General features: G+C 41.9%; 1 protein-coding gene across 1 annotated transcript in view; it reads right to left on the bottom strand.

The window, feature by feature from the left end:
- Positions 1 to 18,104, bottom strand: part of LOC134677800 (uncharacterized) — a 46,187-nt gene that overhangs the window by 12,474 nt on the left and 15,609 nt on the right. Inside the window, exons 2-12 of the mRNA XM_063536228.1 lie at positions 13,026 to 13,098; positions 12,396 to 12,617; positions 9,254 to 9,520; positions 8,262 to 8,446; positions 7,364 to 7,514; positions 6,141 to 6,336; positions 5,444 to 5,520; positions 3,804 to 4,002; positions 2,540 to 2,675; positions 941 to 1,058; positions 259 to 451 (exon numbers count right to left, since the gene is read on the bottom strand). Of these exons, the coding sequence (XP_063392298.1) occupies positions 259 to 451; positions 941 to 1,058; positions 2,540 to 2,675; positions 3,804 to 4,002; positions 5,444 to 5,520; positions 6,141 to 6,336; positions 7,364 to 7,514; positions 8,262 to 8,446; positions 9,254 to 9,520; positions 12,396 to 12,617; positions 13,026 to 13,098 (1,817 nt within the window). The remainder of the gene's footprint in view (positions 1 to 258; positions 452 to 940; positions 1,059 to 2,539; positions 2,676 to 3,803; positions 4,003 to 5,443; positions 5,521 to 6,140; positions 6,337 to 7,363; positions 7,515 to 8,261; positions 8,447 to 9,253; positions 9,521 to 12,395; positions 12,618 to 13,025; positions 13,099 to 18,104) is intronic.

Here is an 18,104-nt window from a genome sequence, read left to right as displayed (position 1 = left end):
TGGATAGAAAAGCAACCGACCTAGAAGAATTTCCTTTAAAATGTCGGAGTAATCCGAGTAATGTGGTAAAAAAGATAAAAAATAGGGTTACCATTTACTAAAGACATAGACAGGATAAGGCGATAAGCTTTTTCTTCTTCTTCTTTTCTTAAGATCAGCGCTGGAAGCCACCAGCAATATTATGTAGGTATTGTATCGATTGTTTGTGCTGACGAATAAATCTATTCTATTCTAATTTGATTTGTCTTAAAATATTACCTTATTGACAACCAAAAACTTGTGTATGGTATCCCCATTCGGCAGCGTGACATCTCCTGCCTCCTTCACCGCTTCTGGCAGCACTTGTCTGACCTCCTGCGCAATGACCCCCGTGTCGGCCTGCGGGGCGGGGGACGTCGGGTCGAACCCGAGCAAGCCCGAGTGCTCGGCGAAGGACGGGTCGTAGTTGAACCTGGAAGGATTAAAGAAATACATTTATTTTAACGCCACAACATAGTACATGAAAAAAAAAACCGGGAAAGTGCGAGTCGGACTCGCGCACCAAGGGTTCCGTACCCGCAAAAAAACCAAAAAATAAATAAATAAAAAAAAAACGGTCACCCATTCAAGTACTGACCACGCCCGACGTTGCTTAACTTTGGTCAAAAATCACGTTTGTTGTATGAGAGCCCCATTTAAATCTTTATTTTATTCTGTTTGTAGTATTTGTTGTTATAGCGGCAACAGAAATACATCATCTGTGAAAATTTCAACTGTCTAGCTATCACGGTTCGTGAGATACAGCCTGGTGACAGACAGACGGACAGCGAAGTCTTCGTTATAGGGTCCCGTTTTACCCTTTGGGTACGGAACCCTAAAAATAAAAGCATGCATCTACTTGTTTATAATGTGTATGGCAGACCAGCTTGTAAGCTCATACTGTTCTAGTTAAGACACTTACTTTACAACTCTGATGCTCTGAACATTCTTCAGCTGCTGCGCCGTATCCAACTCTTCAATGTTGTGCTTCGCCCGAGCATCTGATGGGTGGACAACGTGACCCATCACTTTGAGATTACCTGCAAGAAAGAAATAATAACTAGATCTTGTTTCTAGAATTAGACCAAGATATGTCTGCGTCTTGTTCGGTATTTTTAGTCCAGTTCGACCAAATGTACTATGTTCGACTCCTAAACTCTACTCCAACTTCTTCTTCTTCCTAGCGTTATCCCGGCATTTTTACCACGGCTCATGGGAGCCTGGGTTCCGCTTGACAACGAATCCCAAGAATTGACGTAAGTAGCCACTAGTTTTTACGAAAGCGACCGACTGACCTCCCAACTGAGTGGGAAACTAGGCCTTATTAGGATTAGTTCGGTTTCCTCACGATGTTTTCCTTCACCGAAAAGCGACTGGTAAATATCAAATTATATTTCGTGCATAAGTTCCGTAAAATTCATTGGTACGAGCCGGGGTTTGATCCCGCAGCCTCCGGAGTGGCACGCTCTAACTACTGGCCACCAAACACCTGGCCTGGCGTGGCCTGGGTCTAAACTCTACTCCGACTACACTTACCATTGACGCAAGACTCGTCAGGCCGATCAATGTTAATCCCGACTCGACCGCTAAAGTGGATTACTGTGTACAATCTTGAAAACGATGCATGAAATGGTTTTGATGACAATGACAATAAAACACTTAAGTACCGTAAAATGGGATGAGTTGGGTGAAATTTGACTTTCAAACCTCGATAAAATTTTATTTTTACATGTGAAAACTGAATGGTGTATATAATAAGTGGTCCGGACGTTTGTATTTTATTTTGGGTAGTTCCATTTCATAACTTCGACGATAAAGAGGAAAACCCACCTCACCCCGTAGTGCCTCTATTTGGGGTGAGAGGGTTTTTCTTACAAAGGTGATTTTGGAAGATTGTTGGATCGATTTTTTTTAATATGCGTTAATACTATAGCCCCATGTTAAATTGGAATACATTATTTTTGTAGCAGTAGCCTTAAAATCCCTTCTCACACCCCTCTCAAACCTTCTCTCCCCATTCATAACCCAACTCTCCCCGCGAAACCTACTCACCCCGTTTTACGGTACCGTTATGACAGGACCCATCAGATCGATCAAAGTTAATCCAGACACGGCTACTAAATTAGGCCTCAATTTTAATAATGTAAATTATACCGTCAATAATGTAATAAAGTGTGGACTGAATGTAGATGTAGTGACAAAAATTGAGAATGGTATGTTGAGATGGTTTGGACACGTGGAAAAAATGAGTGAAAGATGGCTAACAAAGAGAGTGTATAAGGGAGAAGTGGAAGTGGGAGTTGGAAGGGGTAGATCTCGGCGGACTTTCTCTGATCGGATTGGGGAAATCCTGAAGAAAGGCCAGGTCAAGAGCACCCTAAACCGGCGAGCGTGTATGAGGAATGTTATCAAAGTGAAGGAAGCGAACGAGGTATGTCAGGATCGTAGCAAGTGGAAATCAGTGGTCTCTGCCTACCCCTCCGGGAAATAGGCGTGATTATATGTACAATGTAATATTTACCATTAATGACACAGGACTCGTCAGGCCGGTCAGTGTTAATCCCGACACGACCGTTAAAGTGGACGCTGTTGTCGGACACGCCCCGTTGCCACCAGTTCTCGGTGCAGTCCGACTCGAACTGTCCTGGGTTCGATGCCTGTGGAAACATTATTTTTGTGAACAGCATTCACAGAAAAATTTAAAATACAATTAAGATTATAATTTTTTATCACTGGTAACTCCCGATGATCATGATCCCCGCGATACAGGCCATGCCTAGTGCGGGGTTCACTGTAACGTGCCTCGTGGTTCACTGTAAACTTTTATTGTCAATAAAAATATTGTTATTGTTTTAAATTGTCACTTTTTCTGCCGTTGACAGCATCCAGCCGATGCAAAACATAAGCACACTGCTTGTCTCTACTGCTGATGCTGCCGCGGTTATGGTTTATGTCCTCAGATGTTAACCTTTGGCAGCAACATTAACAGTAAATTAATACAATGCCCTGTCACAGAATAAATAATAGTACTAGGTAATACAGAAGGTTCACTCTACCAAAACGCGTCTATTACGACAGATACCGCCAGGTGGCGCAAGTGAGCAGGCGTCTGTTCCGTAGCGCGCGGCAACTACTACTGTTAGACACCGAAATTGGTGCAGGCCGCATGTACTTGTAGAGACGCGACGAAATCGCGAAGTGAGCAGCGCCTGGGCCTGTTTCTTGCCTACCTTCCATAGCGGCAACTTGTTAATGGACACTTATCCGCAGTATAATCTTGTCACTAGCGCTAGCAGCAACCATAACATCCCCACTATAGGCCCTCAGAGCTACAACCAGCTGGAAATTATCTGTGGGTCTCTTCATCATCATCTTGAAGTTGAATGTCACTCCTTGCCCTAATTCTTTCTTAATTGATACTGATATCATATTTGACTTACCCTGACAATAATCTTGTCGCTAGCGCTAGCAGCAACCATAACATCCCCACTAGGAACATTGGCCATCAGAGCTACAACCAGCTGGAAATCTGTGGGTCTATGTTCTTCATTATCTTGAAATGGAATGTCACTCCTTGCCCTATTTCTTTCTTAATTGATACTGATATAATATTTGACTTACCCTGACAATAATCCTGTCGCTAACATCCCCACTATAGGCCCTCAGAGCTACAACCAGCTGGAAATTATCTGTGGGTCTATGTTCTTCATTATCTTGAAATGGAATGTCACTCCTTGCCCTATTTCTGTCTTTCTTAATTGATTCTCATATCATATTTGACTTACCCTGACAATAATCCTGTCGCTAGCGCTAGCAGCAACCATGACATCCCCACTAGGAACATACGCTCTAAGAGCCACCACCAATTGGAAATGTCTCTGGTCAGGGTTAGGTCGCCCCTTCTTCCTCATATTGTTGTTGGTGGTCTCTGCGAAGTGGAGGCGGCCGACGGTCACTTTTGTTCCTTCGCGTCTAAGTTCCACTCTGTAAAAATATGATATGATGAGTCAAACACGAGATAAAGGATGGCTTATTCAGCTGAGGAATTTTATATGGAACTATTTTATCCCCAGTCCAAGATATAGTATGAATTATCTCAGATGATTTTTTCGAGTCCGGGTGCTAATCCGTTAAACAAATGCCTTTGTTTCTTTTAAGAGCGGTCTACAGCTCGTGCCAAAGCAACCATGTCGTTTAAAAAGCAACTATCGTGATAGTATTAAGGTTCAAATTCATATGACAGCTTGTTCTGAGAACAATTAGGGTGGTCTTGTTCTTTGAGATAACAAAAACGTGTTATCTCCGAATGGGTTGTTTCAAGAATTTGAACCATATAATTAGAATGGTAAATTTGCTTTTTAAATGGGTTTGTTCCCGTTACTTAAGTCGGGCAATGCTTACTGCTAATAAGCAGTAAGCATTGTAACCACTGCATAAAGGAAACAATATCTTTTGTTTAACAGATTAGGGTCCGAGCCCGAAAAAATCACCTGAGATTATTCATACTATAGATCGCACAGCCTAAAATGGTCTGAGAGCGTAAATGGTCACGCACTGTACAGTTTTAAAGGTATTCCTCTTCCCCTTTCCTTAACTGGGGTTGTAGAACGAACCCCGTTAAGGTTTCTCAAGCGACTACATTCTTCGTAAAAGGAGTTTATAGGTTTCTAAAAGGAATTGCAGGCGTTATGGCTCCTCTATAAGATGGGCCAACGCCGGCCACTCCAAGGGACGCATTTATGCGTTGGAGGGAGCAAGTGATATTGCTACCTCATTCTACTGCATGGCTGCGTCCCTTGGAGTGGAAGGCGTTGGCCCATCGTGTAGAGGAGTCATTAGATTACAGTCACCGCTTGCACCCAAGCAGGCCGTATGTTTGTTTGCCACTGACTATGTGGTAAAAAGACATGTGAAGTTTACACCACACGGGAATATCTAGAAGTCAAAAAACTCCCTAAATATTATAATCAAAGAAAATGGAAGATTATGAAATAAACTAAAGGGACCGTGCGCGTTGGAGGGTCTGCCATCTTGTGGCCTGAATTAGAAACAATGTATTCGTACATTGCCAAAACAAGTACCATCTATCGTTCTCGTAGAGTCGTAGTCGTAGGTACCTACGTTTCCTTGTGCATAATAGGTTCTGCCATCTTGTGGCCTATATCGGAAGCATAAACGTCACATTTACCTACGCCTCGCGCCAAAAATCTGACGGCTCCTATTCATGCATGCCCCCTATAGGGCCACCCCACATTTAGCAACATTTAGCGTCTTTCGAGCGTCGGCGTCTACAACTCTATGGCCGCTGCTCGACGCAACGTCGACGGAACGTCGACGCAACTGCGCAGCGACGTCATTTTCCATAGCGCTGACCAGACGCCGACGCTCGAAAGACGCTAAATGTGGGGTGGCCCTATTTACTTACGGTACAGGATGGAAAGGTTTCTTCGTACGGTCGGATTGGCTTTGTTCTACTCTCACTTCTTGACTGGGATCTTCTGCCTGCAAGTAAATATTTCACTTTAAAATCATAAGGGACTTTAAGTAGATCCTGCCAGCAATGTTACAACATTGAGTATTCATAGATACATAAGGAGATGTTAGCCTTTTATAATTATATTCATATCTAAACGTTCAGACTTCCACATGTCTTCTTCTTCCCTGCCCTTATCCCACGTTATGTGTGGTCGGCACAACATGTTTTTCTCTTCCATTCTCCTCTGTCTTTCGTCACCTCAGCACTGACTCCATTCTTTCTCACAATCCATCCATCGCTTTTTGGGTTTACCATCCGCTCTCCGTCCATCAACATTCACCCCTAACACCCCCCTCTTTTGCCTGTATCTCACATTATCTCCATCAAATTGAAGACCGAATCAAGAGGAGAAGGCTTTTGCAACTCTTTCATCGAAGTTGACTCTTTAGCAGCGAGGGAACCATCTAAATGGACATTCCAGGAATTGGACATTCGAGGCAAATGGACATTCCAGGAATTGGACATTCGAGGCCAGAATGCAGTCAACTACATGTAGACATAACTTAGAAATTACCATGACAGTTATATACCTAAACTCTATAATGTTTGTTGTTTGTTCTGTGAAGGATATATTTTGTTTACTCACCTTGACACCATAAAAATGCAGCCTAAACCCGCTAATCTTCTTAAACCCCTCGTTCGTCTTGACGTAATGCGGGTCGCCCTGCATCTGAATCTGGCAGGTCACTTGGAAATGGTTCTTCTTCTGGCAGACGAAGGCCTCGTCGATCTGAGAGAAGTTGAAGCCTTTGTCGGCGCCGACGACGTAGGAGGGGGGTTGGCTGGGGAAAAACAAGTTTTGTCAAATATTTTTATTGTTATGGGTAGGTATTAAATCTTTCAGGCTTTACATATATTAACTACTATCTTTTCTACGTCCAGAGTATGTGCAGAGCGATCAAAGTGGCGTGCTCTTGTGTTGGAGGCCAAGACTCATTTTGGGTCACCGCGCCAACAAAGTAAGTAGTAGTAGTAGTATCTTTTCTACGTAGCTACGCCACGTCTTTGGAGGAACGTTTTCACAATAATGTCGTGATGCACACTTAATGATCTTTCCTTGCTGTTCTGGTCTGTACAAATTTGTACATGTTTTGTGATCGCCACGGATGACTGTCTTTTATCTTTTTCTTTTATATAATAATCCGAAAAGTGTATCATTTTTGCTGATGTGACCTATGGCAATGGTATGTGGCACTTTTAAGAAGACCCATTTAAGTATTAGATGGTATGGAAAAGGCAACAATGATTTAGTTTATCGATTTAGGAACCTGCCTGTCATTAAATTTTGTCCTTTAATATCCGATATCTAGTCCTAATGATGATGATGATGATAAAGTACTACAGTAAATTAATAACAGTTGTAATACCTACCATGGATGCAATAAATGATCATGATTATGATTAAATAAAACTTAATATTTGGATAGTAGATCTTAATACTTGGTGGTAGATCTGACAGGGTGAGGAACACAGCACAGAGCTTCGCTCCAAAACCCGAGTCGTTGATGATGGTGGGGTGGAGACCGCCAGGCTAAGGTGGCTGATGACAGATGGGCCAAAATAGCCACTAGCTGTGGCATCCCCAGGGTAGTCGTGGCAGAGGCAGACCAAGGAAGAGATGGTGGGACGACTTGGATGCATTCCAGCGGGATTGGCGGGATCTTGCTCGGCACAGGGAGGATTGGAAAGGGAGAGGGGAGGCCTTTGCACAGCAGTGAGACACACACATAGGCTAATAAAAAAAATTGGATAGTATCAATGGAAGTCTAAGAGAAGTTCTTGGCTAGATGTATTATTACAGATACTTACAGTGGTTTCAGGTTGCAGTCATACAGCGTGTGCCACAGATTCTGCTGGAAGGGCGCGAATCTTATACACTGGAGGGGCACGTCATCTCCTGCCTCTGAGCCCTCTACGGAAGGTGGCGCTGGGCGGACGTGCGTTTCTGGTGATAGGGCTGCTGGAATATAAGGGAAATCATGGGAAATGTAGTAAATCATAGACCATCACTACACTTTATAAAACAAAGTCCCCCGCCGCGTTCGTCTGTTTGTGTATTCGTTCGTGATAAACTCAAAAACTACTGAACGGATTTTCATGCGGTTTTCACCTATCAATACAGTGATTCTTGAGGAAGGTTTAGTTGTATAATTTGTTAACCCGTGCGAAGCCTGGGCGGGTCGCAAGTATCGCAATAATTTGGTGGGCAGGGGGGGGGGGGCATAGAGGTGATCCTATGTTCAGCATAGCAATGTGTAAGTTTCAGAACTTTATCAAAAACGCAGGAATATTCTCTGAAATTTCTGGAAACTTACACGAGAATTTAAAGCAAGTTTCCATTCAGATTTTATTTGTGGGAATGAGAAAAAAAAGTATTATTAATCATATTATATTTCACATAATCATTGGTGTAGTATAATCACACAACACAGGTTTACATAAAATTTACAGAAATAGAGGAACAAAGGCGAACTTATCCCTATAAGAGATCTCTTCCAACTAACCTTCGAGTAGATGAGGGAAGAATTCAAATTAGATAGACAAACCTACTTACTTCTACAGACAGAAGAAATATTTAATAACACTTGAATTTACTAAGGTTCGATATGTTTTCAATGATTGCTAAATTCAGATTTTCGCTAACTTTTCTTGTAGACATTTGGCAACTTCGGAAACTTTTTGACTGAAATGATGGAAATTAACATACCTGGTTCACACTTGACTTGAGAAACGTCTTGAGAGTGCTTCCTCTTCTTCGTGCTTGGTTCCTGTAGGGTTGTGTAAACTGGTGTTAAGGTCTCATGGCCGAGGGACACCAGCTGAGGGCTGATGATGGTCTGGTCTAGCTCCGGGAGGTCTACCCGCATTTGGTTGTACCTGGAAGGAAATGTCCTGGTAATATTTAAGCAATAGGGATGTTTCCTGTGTTTAAAGTAAATTATTTAAGAAAGAAATGAAAAGAATGAATGAAAATAATTTATTTGACTCAACAATCTTAAGATTAACAGAATATCTAAGACATGGTGAAAGGTCGCGAAATTCACGACAACGCGTGGTTCCAAGACCTTGCCCGAAAACGCGCAAAGAGGCACAATAATCCACCTGATGATGCCGACATGGTTCCCAGCTTCACCTGCAAATGCGGTCGCAAATGCCGGTCCCGCATTGGACAGCCACGAGAGACATTGTTCCTCGCTAACAGACGCTGCATAAATCATCTGTCAAGATGCTTAAGGCCTGAATTAAGACATGGTTTTATAACTTGTCTCAAAGAGGATACCACTCAGCATGTGTCGGAGCACATAGTACAACGACGCTGATTTCCAGTATTTCACACCATGCATGAAATAAAGCAACAGAAAAATATTTTTAAAACCTAGACCGCAGTTATGTTCAGACATAATTTCTATTGAATCAATATAAATGTTGTATAAAAACTTATGAACTAAAATTATACTAAATTAATAGAAATAAAACTTAAACTACAATAAAAAATCGCCCCTCGGCAGGGTACCGTAGACGCTGGCAGCATTACCTCGCTGAATTGCAATGCTTATGCGTTGTGCGAGGAAGCTGCCAGCCCTACGGTCCCCAGTTACATCCACCAGCCTCTTTGCTAATGCGCCGAAAAATTTCAGAGCACCGGGACCCCACGGGCCGAGTGTTTCTACACCAAAAGGTGTAAAACTATATTCTTGCCCGATGCGGCTGTACTTATTCCTTTTGTTTCGCTCAGCCGCATCTGCAGCTGCACCCGGCGAGACGGAGGTGCCATGAAGATGGGACGGGGCCAGTGTATCGACGCATGTAGCGTCCCACACCAACACCCGCCCCATCTCCCATGGAATCAGCGTCATGCCATCCGGCCTCTTACCATCGTCCCTGAGGACGCCGGATGGCTCCAGCAAAGCCGGCACGTTAGCGCTAGCGAGCGCGCGTCGCAAGATGTCGTTGAGGGACGAGTGCCTAGAAAAACGCCCAGCACTTTTTTGGCACGAGAGTCCGTGGTGGCCGCGAACGTCGACATCAGCACCACAAGGGCACCGATGAGGGGCGCAAACACGGACACCCAACCGCAAACAGGTTGCCACGCGCATGGTGTTGGGTTCCAAAAAGGTACCGGTGTGCACCTATTTAATACATCTAATAGAACTATAAAGACTATGTAACTTGACCGTGACATTATTGATTTTTATATGAATTCCATAGTGTCTAATCGTTTAGACCAGCGGTCGGCAACCTTTTAGCAGCCAAGGGCCACATAGTAGTTAATGAAGATGACGCGGGCCACACTTTGGTAATATTTGTGACTTTAGCAGACATTGTCGTTCGTCAGTATTACATACAAAATAGCCAGGGAGGCTCGCGGACCGCAAGCGAGAGGTCGGCGGGCCGCATGCGGCCCGCGGGCCGCGTGTTGCCGACCGCTGGTTTAGACAGTTAAAAAAACAAAACTGATTTGACTAGGCAACTAGATACCCTATAGCCTAGGAGCCGAGTGATGCATCTGCGTATCGGGCTAATATTATACGTAAAGTAAATGTGGAGAAGACTGTCTAAGGAAAGATCGTCTACAAGTTCTTTCGTCTATATTGAGTTTTTACAGATGAAGATAGTTTATTATTCAAGTACCTAAGCATATTACAATGCGCTTAGCCGCTTATGAACTTCAAATAAAGCTACACCGGTTCTACACCCACCCTCCCTACACCCTCATTTAAATCCCCCCTATATTGAACACATACTCCACTAACAAAGGTTTTTCTTTAGCGCAGAAGGAGTGAAGCTTTTTATTTCTGACTGTTTCCATGCGACGAGAGTTCTTGTCCCTATGACGGTCTTTCCTGCAATAAATTTTATACGCCGGTCTTCCCCATATTGACCTTAGATTGGTAGTCAGTTTATTAGTTTGATTTCTATTTAACACTATATTTATACTAATTTATTTAGTTTCTATTTAGTTTCTATTTAGTTTTAACTTAGTTTACTTTCACACTACAGCTGGTCATTTACAAGCTTTTATTTAGTTTCACCTGGCCGATGTCTGTCTGTCTGTCTGTCTGTAATCAAATCTTGCAAGTTAAATTTGATCCACTTCCCGGTTTCCGATTGAGCTGAAATTTTGCATACATACGTAAGTCGGGTGACAATGCAATATTACGGTGTCATCGAGCTGATCTGATGATGGAGACCGGAGGTGGCCATAGGAACTCTGTGATAAAACAACGAAACCTAATTGTGTTTGGGGTTTTTAGAATTGTCTCGATGAGTATTAGTTGCCTGTGGAAAAAAAAGTACAGTCGGCGATAAAAGCTTGTACCAAAAATTAAAGGTCATTGGGCGTTTTTGACCCGCTTTATGAATTTTCGCGTACAGAGACCAAACTAGTTTTAAAATAAAGAATTTAATCTCACTTTTCTAAATATGTAATTTTTTTTAATGTATCAAGCGGCAGAAAAAAGTTATTCAACAGTATGTGTACGAGATAGTGTTATTATGTTTTTACTTTCAGCATTGTGGAAAAGTGTCGTTTATGCAGCATGATAAACGTTTTATAGCACAATGGCAAATGAAATGTCGTAGGTACCAAAATGCACATACGACAAATGAAATGTTGTCAATTGTGGGTAGGTACCAAAATGCGCATGCGACAAATGAAATGTTATCAATTGTGGGTAGGTACCAAAATGCGCATACAACGCCATAGTTGGACCGCCTCGCTTTGCTTCACGATCGGCTTTACGTTAACATGGAAAGAAAAAATAATTGTGTGTCATGTAATCTATCTGTGTTACGTTGACGAAAACACGTGTTGACAGAGCTCTTTTTGGAAAGACACCGGGATCATGCAGTGTTATTATTGCAAGAAATTATCCCACGCGAGGTAAGTTCTACCATTACTCCGTTATTATTCTTATCGGCTCGACGAATCTAGCCTATGAGATAGCGATGGAAAGATATACCATTAAGCATGCTTTTAACATTGTTGGTTCGCTAATTCAGCGTCGCGCGTCGCAGTTATTATCATAAAGCCGCTGTTCTCCGATGTGTTTATTTGTATGTGATGTGACGAATGAAAATCCTATTAACTACAATTAAACTATTTATGGATCCAGTTACTGTGTTATTAATGTAGGCGCCACAGAGGCATTGCTGCTTGATCACAAACTGTGGAACTATGTTTGTTGTAATGGTTGTTACAGATTCGTTTTGATGGCTCGAGGGCCATATGCCATGCTTGTTGGGTAAGGTTTGATCGTCATTTGCGAAATGAACCCGTACCAGACCAACCAGTTCAAGATCAACCTATACGAGATCAACCAAGATCAAGCACCTCCTCAAGTTGAAGGAGAGGCAAACGAGGAAAGAGAGGTTGCAGGTCCACAAATAGGTTTTGTTTCACCTAGAGGATATTTGCGAGCATCAAATACAGCGAGGCATTGTATTTTTGCAAACTGCAGAAATGTGGTGGCCCATAATGTTCCACAATATGCTAAGTTCCTACTTTTACACAATCACAATTTTTACATACCAGAATTAGCTCGAGTTTGTAATGCTCATTTTATGAACAATGATTGGGAAGACTTGCTTAATAATCCAGCCTTCGAAAACTTTAACAATAGTTCTGACTTAATTCATTGCAAAAATGCTATAATGATAAGAAATGATTTTTATTTTTTTCTCAATTCTCCCATGGCTTGCAAGAATGCGACTCATACCACTGTGTAGCAGATACATTTACCTACATACCTAGCCCTATTTCGTTTGTGTACGCTGTGGGTCATATGTCCGAACAAAATGCCCAATGACCTTTATGCCAAAAACTTATTTTAAATCTTACCTAGGATAGATCCCCTCCAGCCTCCCCCCCAGCTCCACCTCCCCCGGCATCACCACCACGTCCAGGTTATCTTTTAGCTCCTCATACATGTATTCTCCTGGCACCAGCTCCTGCAGGTGTGAGGGGACCACGTATTCTGGCAGGACGGGTATGTGGGAGGTGTCCGGGCTGTAGGGGTTCTCGGAGCCAGAGTCTGGGGGGCTTTCGGGGAGTTGGTGGTTCCTGGAAATTTAAATTTAGAATTTAGAGTTTAGAATTAAGAATAAATTGCTGGGATGTCAGTCTTTCCGTAACCACAGCTGGTGCAACTCAGCTGGAACGTCGGAATTTAAGGTAAAAACAATGAAATTATATCGCGGTAGACCCGTTAGCGTAATTAAATATGTGAACAAAAGGCGAGAGTTTAAAGTGTTATAAGAAAAAAATCATTCAAAGAATTAAGGGCCAGGAATCAGAAAACAGGAATCAGGAATCGGTGATCAGGAATTAGTAATCAGAAATCAGAAATTAGCGATTACGATCTAGTAATTAAGAATCAGGAATTAGGATTATTAGGAACAGTTTTCAGTAATAAAGAACTAAGATTGAAGAATGGAAAATAAAGAAATATTAATATTAGTTTAGTTTTACCCGAGCCTCCGGTCCGGCGGATAGTCCCCCACGGGCGCCATGTAGGCCTCCAGCTCGTCGATGAGACCCGGACCTGCGACAATCAACACTTTAATTAGCACAATGTTTGAAACAAAGCAAAAACCGGCCAAGTCTGTCTGCGACTACGCACTTAATGGGACGGTTCCGTACCTTCATACAACCTGGGATGTTGGGGCGACATATTCGTTCAAACAAAAGTTCCTTAATAAAGAAAAAAATACAACACAATATATCACCTAAAAACCGGCCAAGTGCGAGTCAGACTCGCGTTCCAAGGGTTCCGTACATTAAGTCCGACTCACGCTTAACTGCACATTTCTAATAGGTTTTCCTGTCATCTATAGGTAAAGATCTATTTTGTGTATTTTTTTCAAATATTAGATCCAGTAGGTACGGATAAAGGGAGATGGACAGACAGATAGACGCACGAGTGATCCTATAAGGGTTCAGTTTTTTCCTTTTGAAGTACGGAACCCTAAAAAAGGTAAAAAAAACCTCAGTAATTGCTCAACCGATCATATTCAAAATAATTTCCCAGGAAGGTGTTTAATAAGCTTTATTTTTTCTGATGTTTTTTTGTATTTTATTGTACTACCCACCTGGTTCTAAAGTTAGAGGACACAATATTTCGAAGCTATTATTTCCCTAAAATATATAAATATATATATTTATAATTTTTAACGTTCCAAATTTCGTTCAAATATATCTTACAGTTTCCGAGTAAAATGGCTGCGACTTACGGACGGACGGACATGACGAAACTATAAGCAATTCCTTTTTGCCGTTTTGGCTAGGCACAGAATAAGTAATAGTACAGTCACCTGCAATAATATGTTACACAACGAAGGCAGCAAAAATATCTGACACGATCTTATTTTTAGACCCATAAGAGCGTGTCACATATTTTTGCGGCGTTCGAAGAGTAACATATTATTGCAGGTGACTGTACTGCCGTACAGAAAGGACACTTCCAAAACCGAAGTTTGACAACGATTCAGGGTCGAACCATGATATCCCTTTCTGTCAGGAGTGTTTCCACTCTGGCTACGGAACCCTAAAAACCGGGCAAGTGCGAGTCGGACTCGCGCACGAAGGGTTCCGAACCATAAAGCAAAAAAAAACGGAAAAAATGCAAAAAGAAAACGGTCACCCATCCAAGTACTGACCACGCCCGACGTTGCTAAACTTTGGTCAAAAATCACGTTTGCTGTATGGGAGCCCCACTTAAATCTTTATTTTATTCTGTTTTTAGTATTTGTTGTTATAGCCGCAACAGAAATACATCATCTGTGAAAATTTCAACTGTCTAGCTATCACGGTTCGTGAGATACAGCCTGGTGACAGACAGACGGACGGACTGACGGACGGACCGACGGACGGACGGACAGCGAAGTTAGCCCTTTGGGTACGGAACCCTAAAAAAACAACCCTTTCCATGGTCGGGTAACTGATGAACTATGGAACTGCGCATTACCTGAACTATATGCAACATAAGCACCTGTCGTCGTCCCCCCCCCCCCCGCCACCCCATATCGTTTTCGTTATATCACACGGTTGACCAAACACACCCCCTCGATTGCGCAAATCTAAACATTTTTTTCTGGTCACCCTGTATAAAATATACAGGGTGACCAGCGGGCGCAGCACGGTTCCATTTTTATCGCCCTTCACTATGCTCATCACTTTCGCACTCAACTAGTTAGAAGGTGACAGGCATAGTGACAAGCGATAAAAACGCAACCGTGCTACCGCCGCTGAATGTAAGTAAAACAAATGAAGCGAGGCTTTCCTGACGATCTATAGTAGGTTTTTCAAAGGAGTATTCAAGTTTTTAAAGGGTCGGGAACGCGCATGTGACGCCTCTGGAGTTGCAGGCGTCCATAGGCTTGCGTGTGTGTGATGTGCACGTGTGCGTGCGCTAAAATGTTGGAGCCGTACACGCACACGTCACGCAAGCGGTGTGACGTCTCTCATAAGGATATGTATACTACAACGCCGCACGTGCACGTCACGCACACGCAGCCGGTGTGCACAGGCCTTAAACACCTGTCTCCCACCCCATATCGTTTTCGTTATCGTGTAGGCTAATGACAAATCACATGGTTGACCGAGCACACAGCACACCCCCTCGATTACGGAAATCTAAACGATTTCACTACAGGGTGCTTGAATTAAAAATAATAATTGAACATTTAATATTTGAAGTATAATAAAATGTGTCTGCTTTTTAACAAGCTTTTATTAGGTCGACTTGTATGTAACTATGTAATGGAATCTAAGGTAACTAATTTAGCCATCTTCCAAGGATCGTAGCGTCATGAAAATTGGCAGCTGTATGTAGTTCTGGTGACAATACAATAATATGGTACTGTCGAACTGATCTGATCATGGAGACAGGAGGTGGCATAGGAACTCTCGACCTGTATGTAACTAACTATGTAATGGAATCTAAGGTAACTAATTTAACCATCTTCCAAGGATCGTAGCGTCATGAAAATTGGCAGCTATATTTAGTTCTGATGACAGTGATGACAATACAATAATATGGTACTGTCGAGCTGATCTGATGATGGAGACAGGAGGTAGTCATAGGAACTCTGTGATGAAACAACGCAACCAGAAAATTCTAGCGCTAATTTAAGTAGGAATTGCATTTTTTTAATATTAAAACCAGTCCGTATGGTTTTTAGGGTTCCGTACCCAAAGGGTAAAAACGAGGCCCTATTACTAAGACTCTGCTGTACGTCTGCCTGTCACCACGCTGTATCTCATGAACTGTGATAGCTAGACAGTTGAAATTTTCATAGATGATGTAGGTATTTCTGTTGCTGCTATAACAACAAATTATAAAAAACCGGGCAAGTGCGAGTCGGACTCGCGCACGAAGGGTTCCGTACCATAATGCAAAAAAAAAACAAAAACAAAAAAAAAACGGTCACCCATCCAAGTACTGACCCCTCCCGACGTTGCTTAACTTTGGTCAAAAATCACGTTTGTTGTATGGGAGCCCCATTTAAATCTTTATTTTATTCTGTTTTTAGTATTTGTTGTTACAGCGGCAACAGAAATACATCATCTGTGAAAATTTCAACTGTCTAGCTATCACGGTTCGTGAGATACAGCTTGGTGACAGACGGACGGACAGACAGCGAAGTCTTAGTAATAGGGTCCCGTTTTACCCTTTGGGCACGGAACCCTAAAAACACAATATAATTAATATTTAAGTGGGGCTTCCATACAACAGATTTTTTGCGTAATGGTACGTGGTTCGTGCTCAAGTCCGACTCGCACTTGGCCGGTTTTTTCCAATCTAGATTGCTGCATATTGAACCTACGGGGACTTACGTGTACATTATTCTAGATGTGAGTGACACTAACGAGCTAGTTTTATTGATATAGGAAATACTCGTACTGTTGTTACGTAGTTTAGCATTTTTTATTATATTTTATTAATCCACGTGTTTATTATATGATGACCAATAATACAGTCTGAAATATTAGTTTCAGGCCTTAGTTGCCAGAAAATAAATGCTATGATTGATTGATTGATTAATCACTAACCATACTCTACGTAGTACCTAACTGTCGGCACGATTCGGGAAATGAATTAGAGATTAACTAGATACTATATAGTAAAGATATGTGACGTCCCACGGGTAAAGGTACCTTATGGCGGTTGACGCTTACGCTATTATTAACGCCACTCAAATATAATTGCGGCGCTATGCGACGTAAGCGCCGGCCGCCATAAGGTACCTTTTTCCGTGGAACGTCACATATCTTCACTATTTCATATCTAGTGAATCTCTAATTCATTTCCCGAATCGCGGCGCCAGCCGCCATCGCCATAAGGTACCTTTTGCAGTGGAACGTCACATATCTTTACTATTTCAGATCTAGTGAGTCTCTAATTCATTTCCCGAATCGAGCCGAATCGTTGTGATAATTAAGTACTTATGGCGGTCTTAATCAGTGATCGTACAACTCATCGCAAAACCATAAAAATCATTAATATCTCAAAATAGGACAAGATTTATTAAATTCATATTATGTACACAGTATTTTTATAGAATTTCCAGACTATACTCAATTACTGCAGTTCAAAATTGTTTAAAAAAATGTATCATGTTCCATACTAAATTTATTTTTGCAATCAATTGTCCGAACTCTGGTCTTTACAGAATGGCATTCTGAGTCAGTTAGCAAATATTAAAAAAAAAACACATAACATAATATATGCTATTAATTATGTCTATGGTTTTAAAAAATAAAAAAAACTAGTTGTTCGCCCCGAATTGTGACTTCGCGGTTCGCCATAAAGATCAATTGAATGCAGTGCTATTTAGTCCGAGATGGGCATTTCGTAATTGATTCCTGATTCTACGATTACTTGAAATTACTTCGTAATCTGATTACCGATTCCCAGATTACTTTGTAATCTAACAATACATAATATTAATGTTAACAGGTATGCAATAACTTCAACATATTGATTGACACCCTATTTCCGATCACCCTGTATATCTAATTTGTTTAATAAGTTGTGTGAAATAAACGCCCCTACTGATCCAGTGATCCGTGAAACTGTTATAGGTAAAGGGAATTGGCATCTGCTGGGTAATATCCGAAAATAATAAACAATTAAGGGGCCCACTGATTAACAGTCCGCCGGATAGTATCGGCCTGTCAGTTAGAACAAAATTTTGACAGTTCCGAAAAACTGACGGTATCCGTCCGGCGGACTGTTACTATTATCGCAAATAATAAATCTCAAGCAGTTTAATCTGTTACGGCACAGACGTTCTTTGAGGGGTGAGTCGTCGTACTAAATGTATGAGAGGGTTTGAAGTTAATGTGGGTGTGAAAGCGCTGATGGCCTAGCGGTAAGAGCATGCGACTTGCAATCCGGAGGTCGCGGGTTCAAACCCCGGCTCGTACCAATGAGTTTTTCGGAACTTATGTACGAAATATCATTTGATATTTACCAGTCGCTTTTCGGTGAAGGAAAACATCGTGAGGAAACCGGACTAATCCCAATAAGGCCTAGTTTACCCTCTG

Source organism: Cydia fagiglandana, chromosome 27 (assembly GCF_963556715.1).
Source record: "Cydia fagiglandana chromosome 27, ilCydFagi1.1, whole genome shotgun sequence".
Lineage (NCBI taxonomy): Eukaryota > Metazoa > Arthropoda > Insecta > Lepidoptera > Tortricidae > Cydia > Cydia fagiglandana.
The sequence above is the reverse complement of the archived record's forward strand: the minus strand, read 5'-3'. Positions and strand labels throughout refer to the sequence as shown.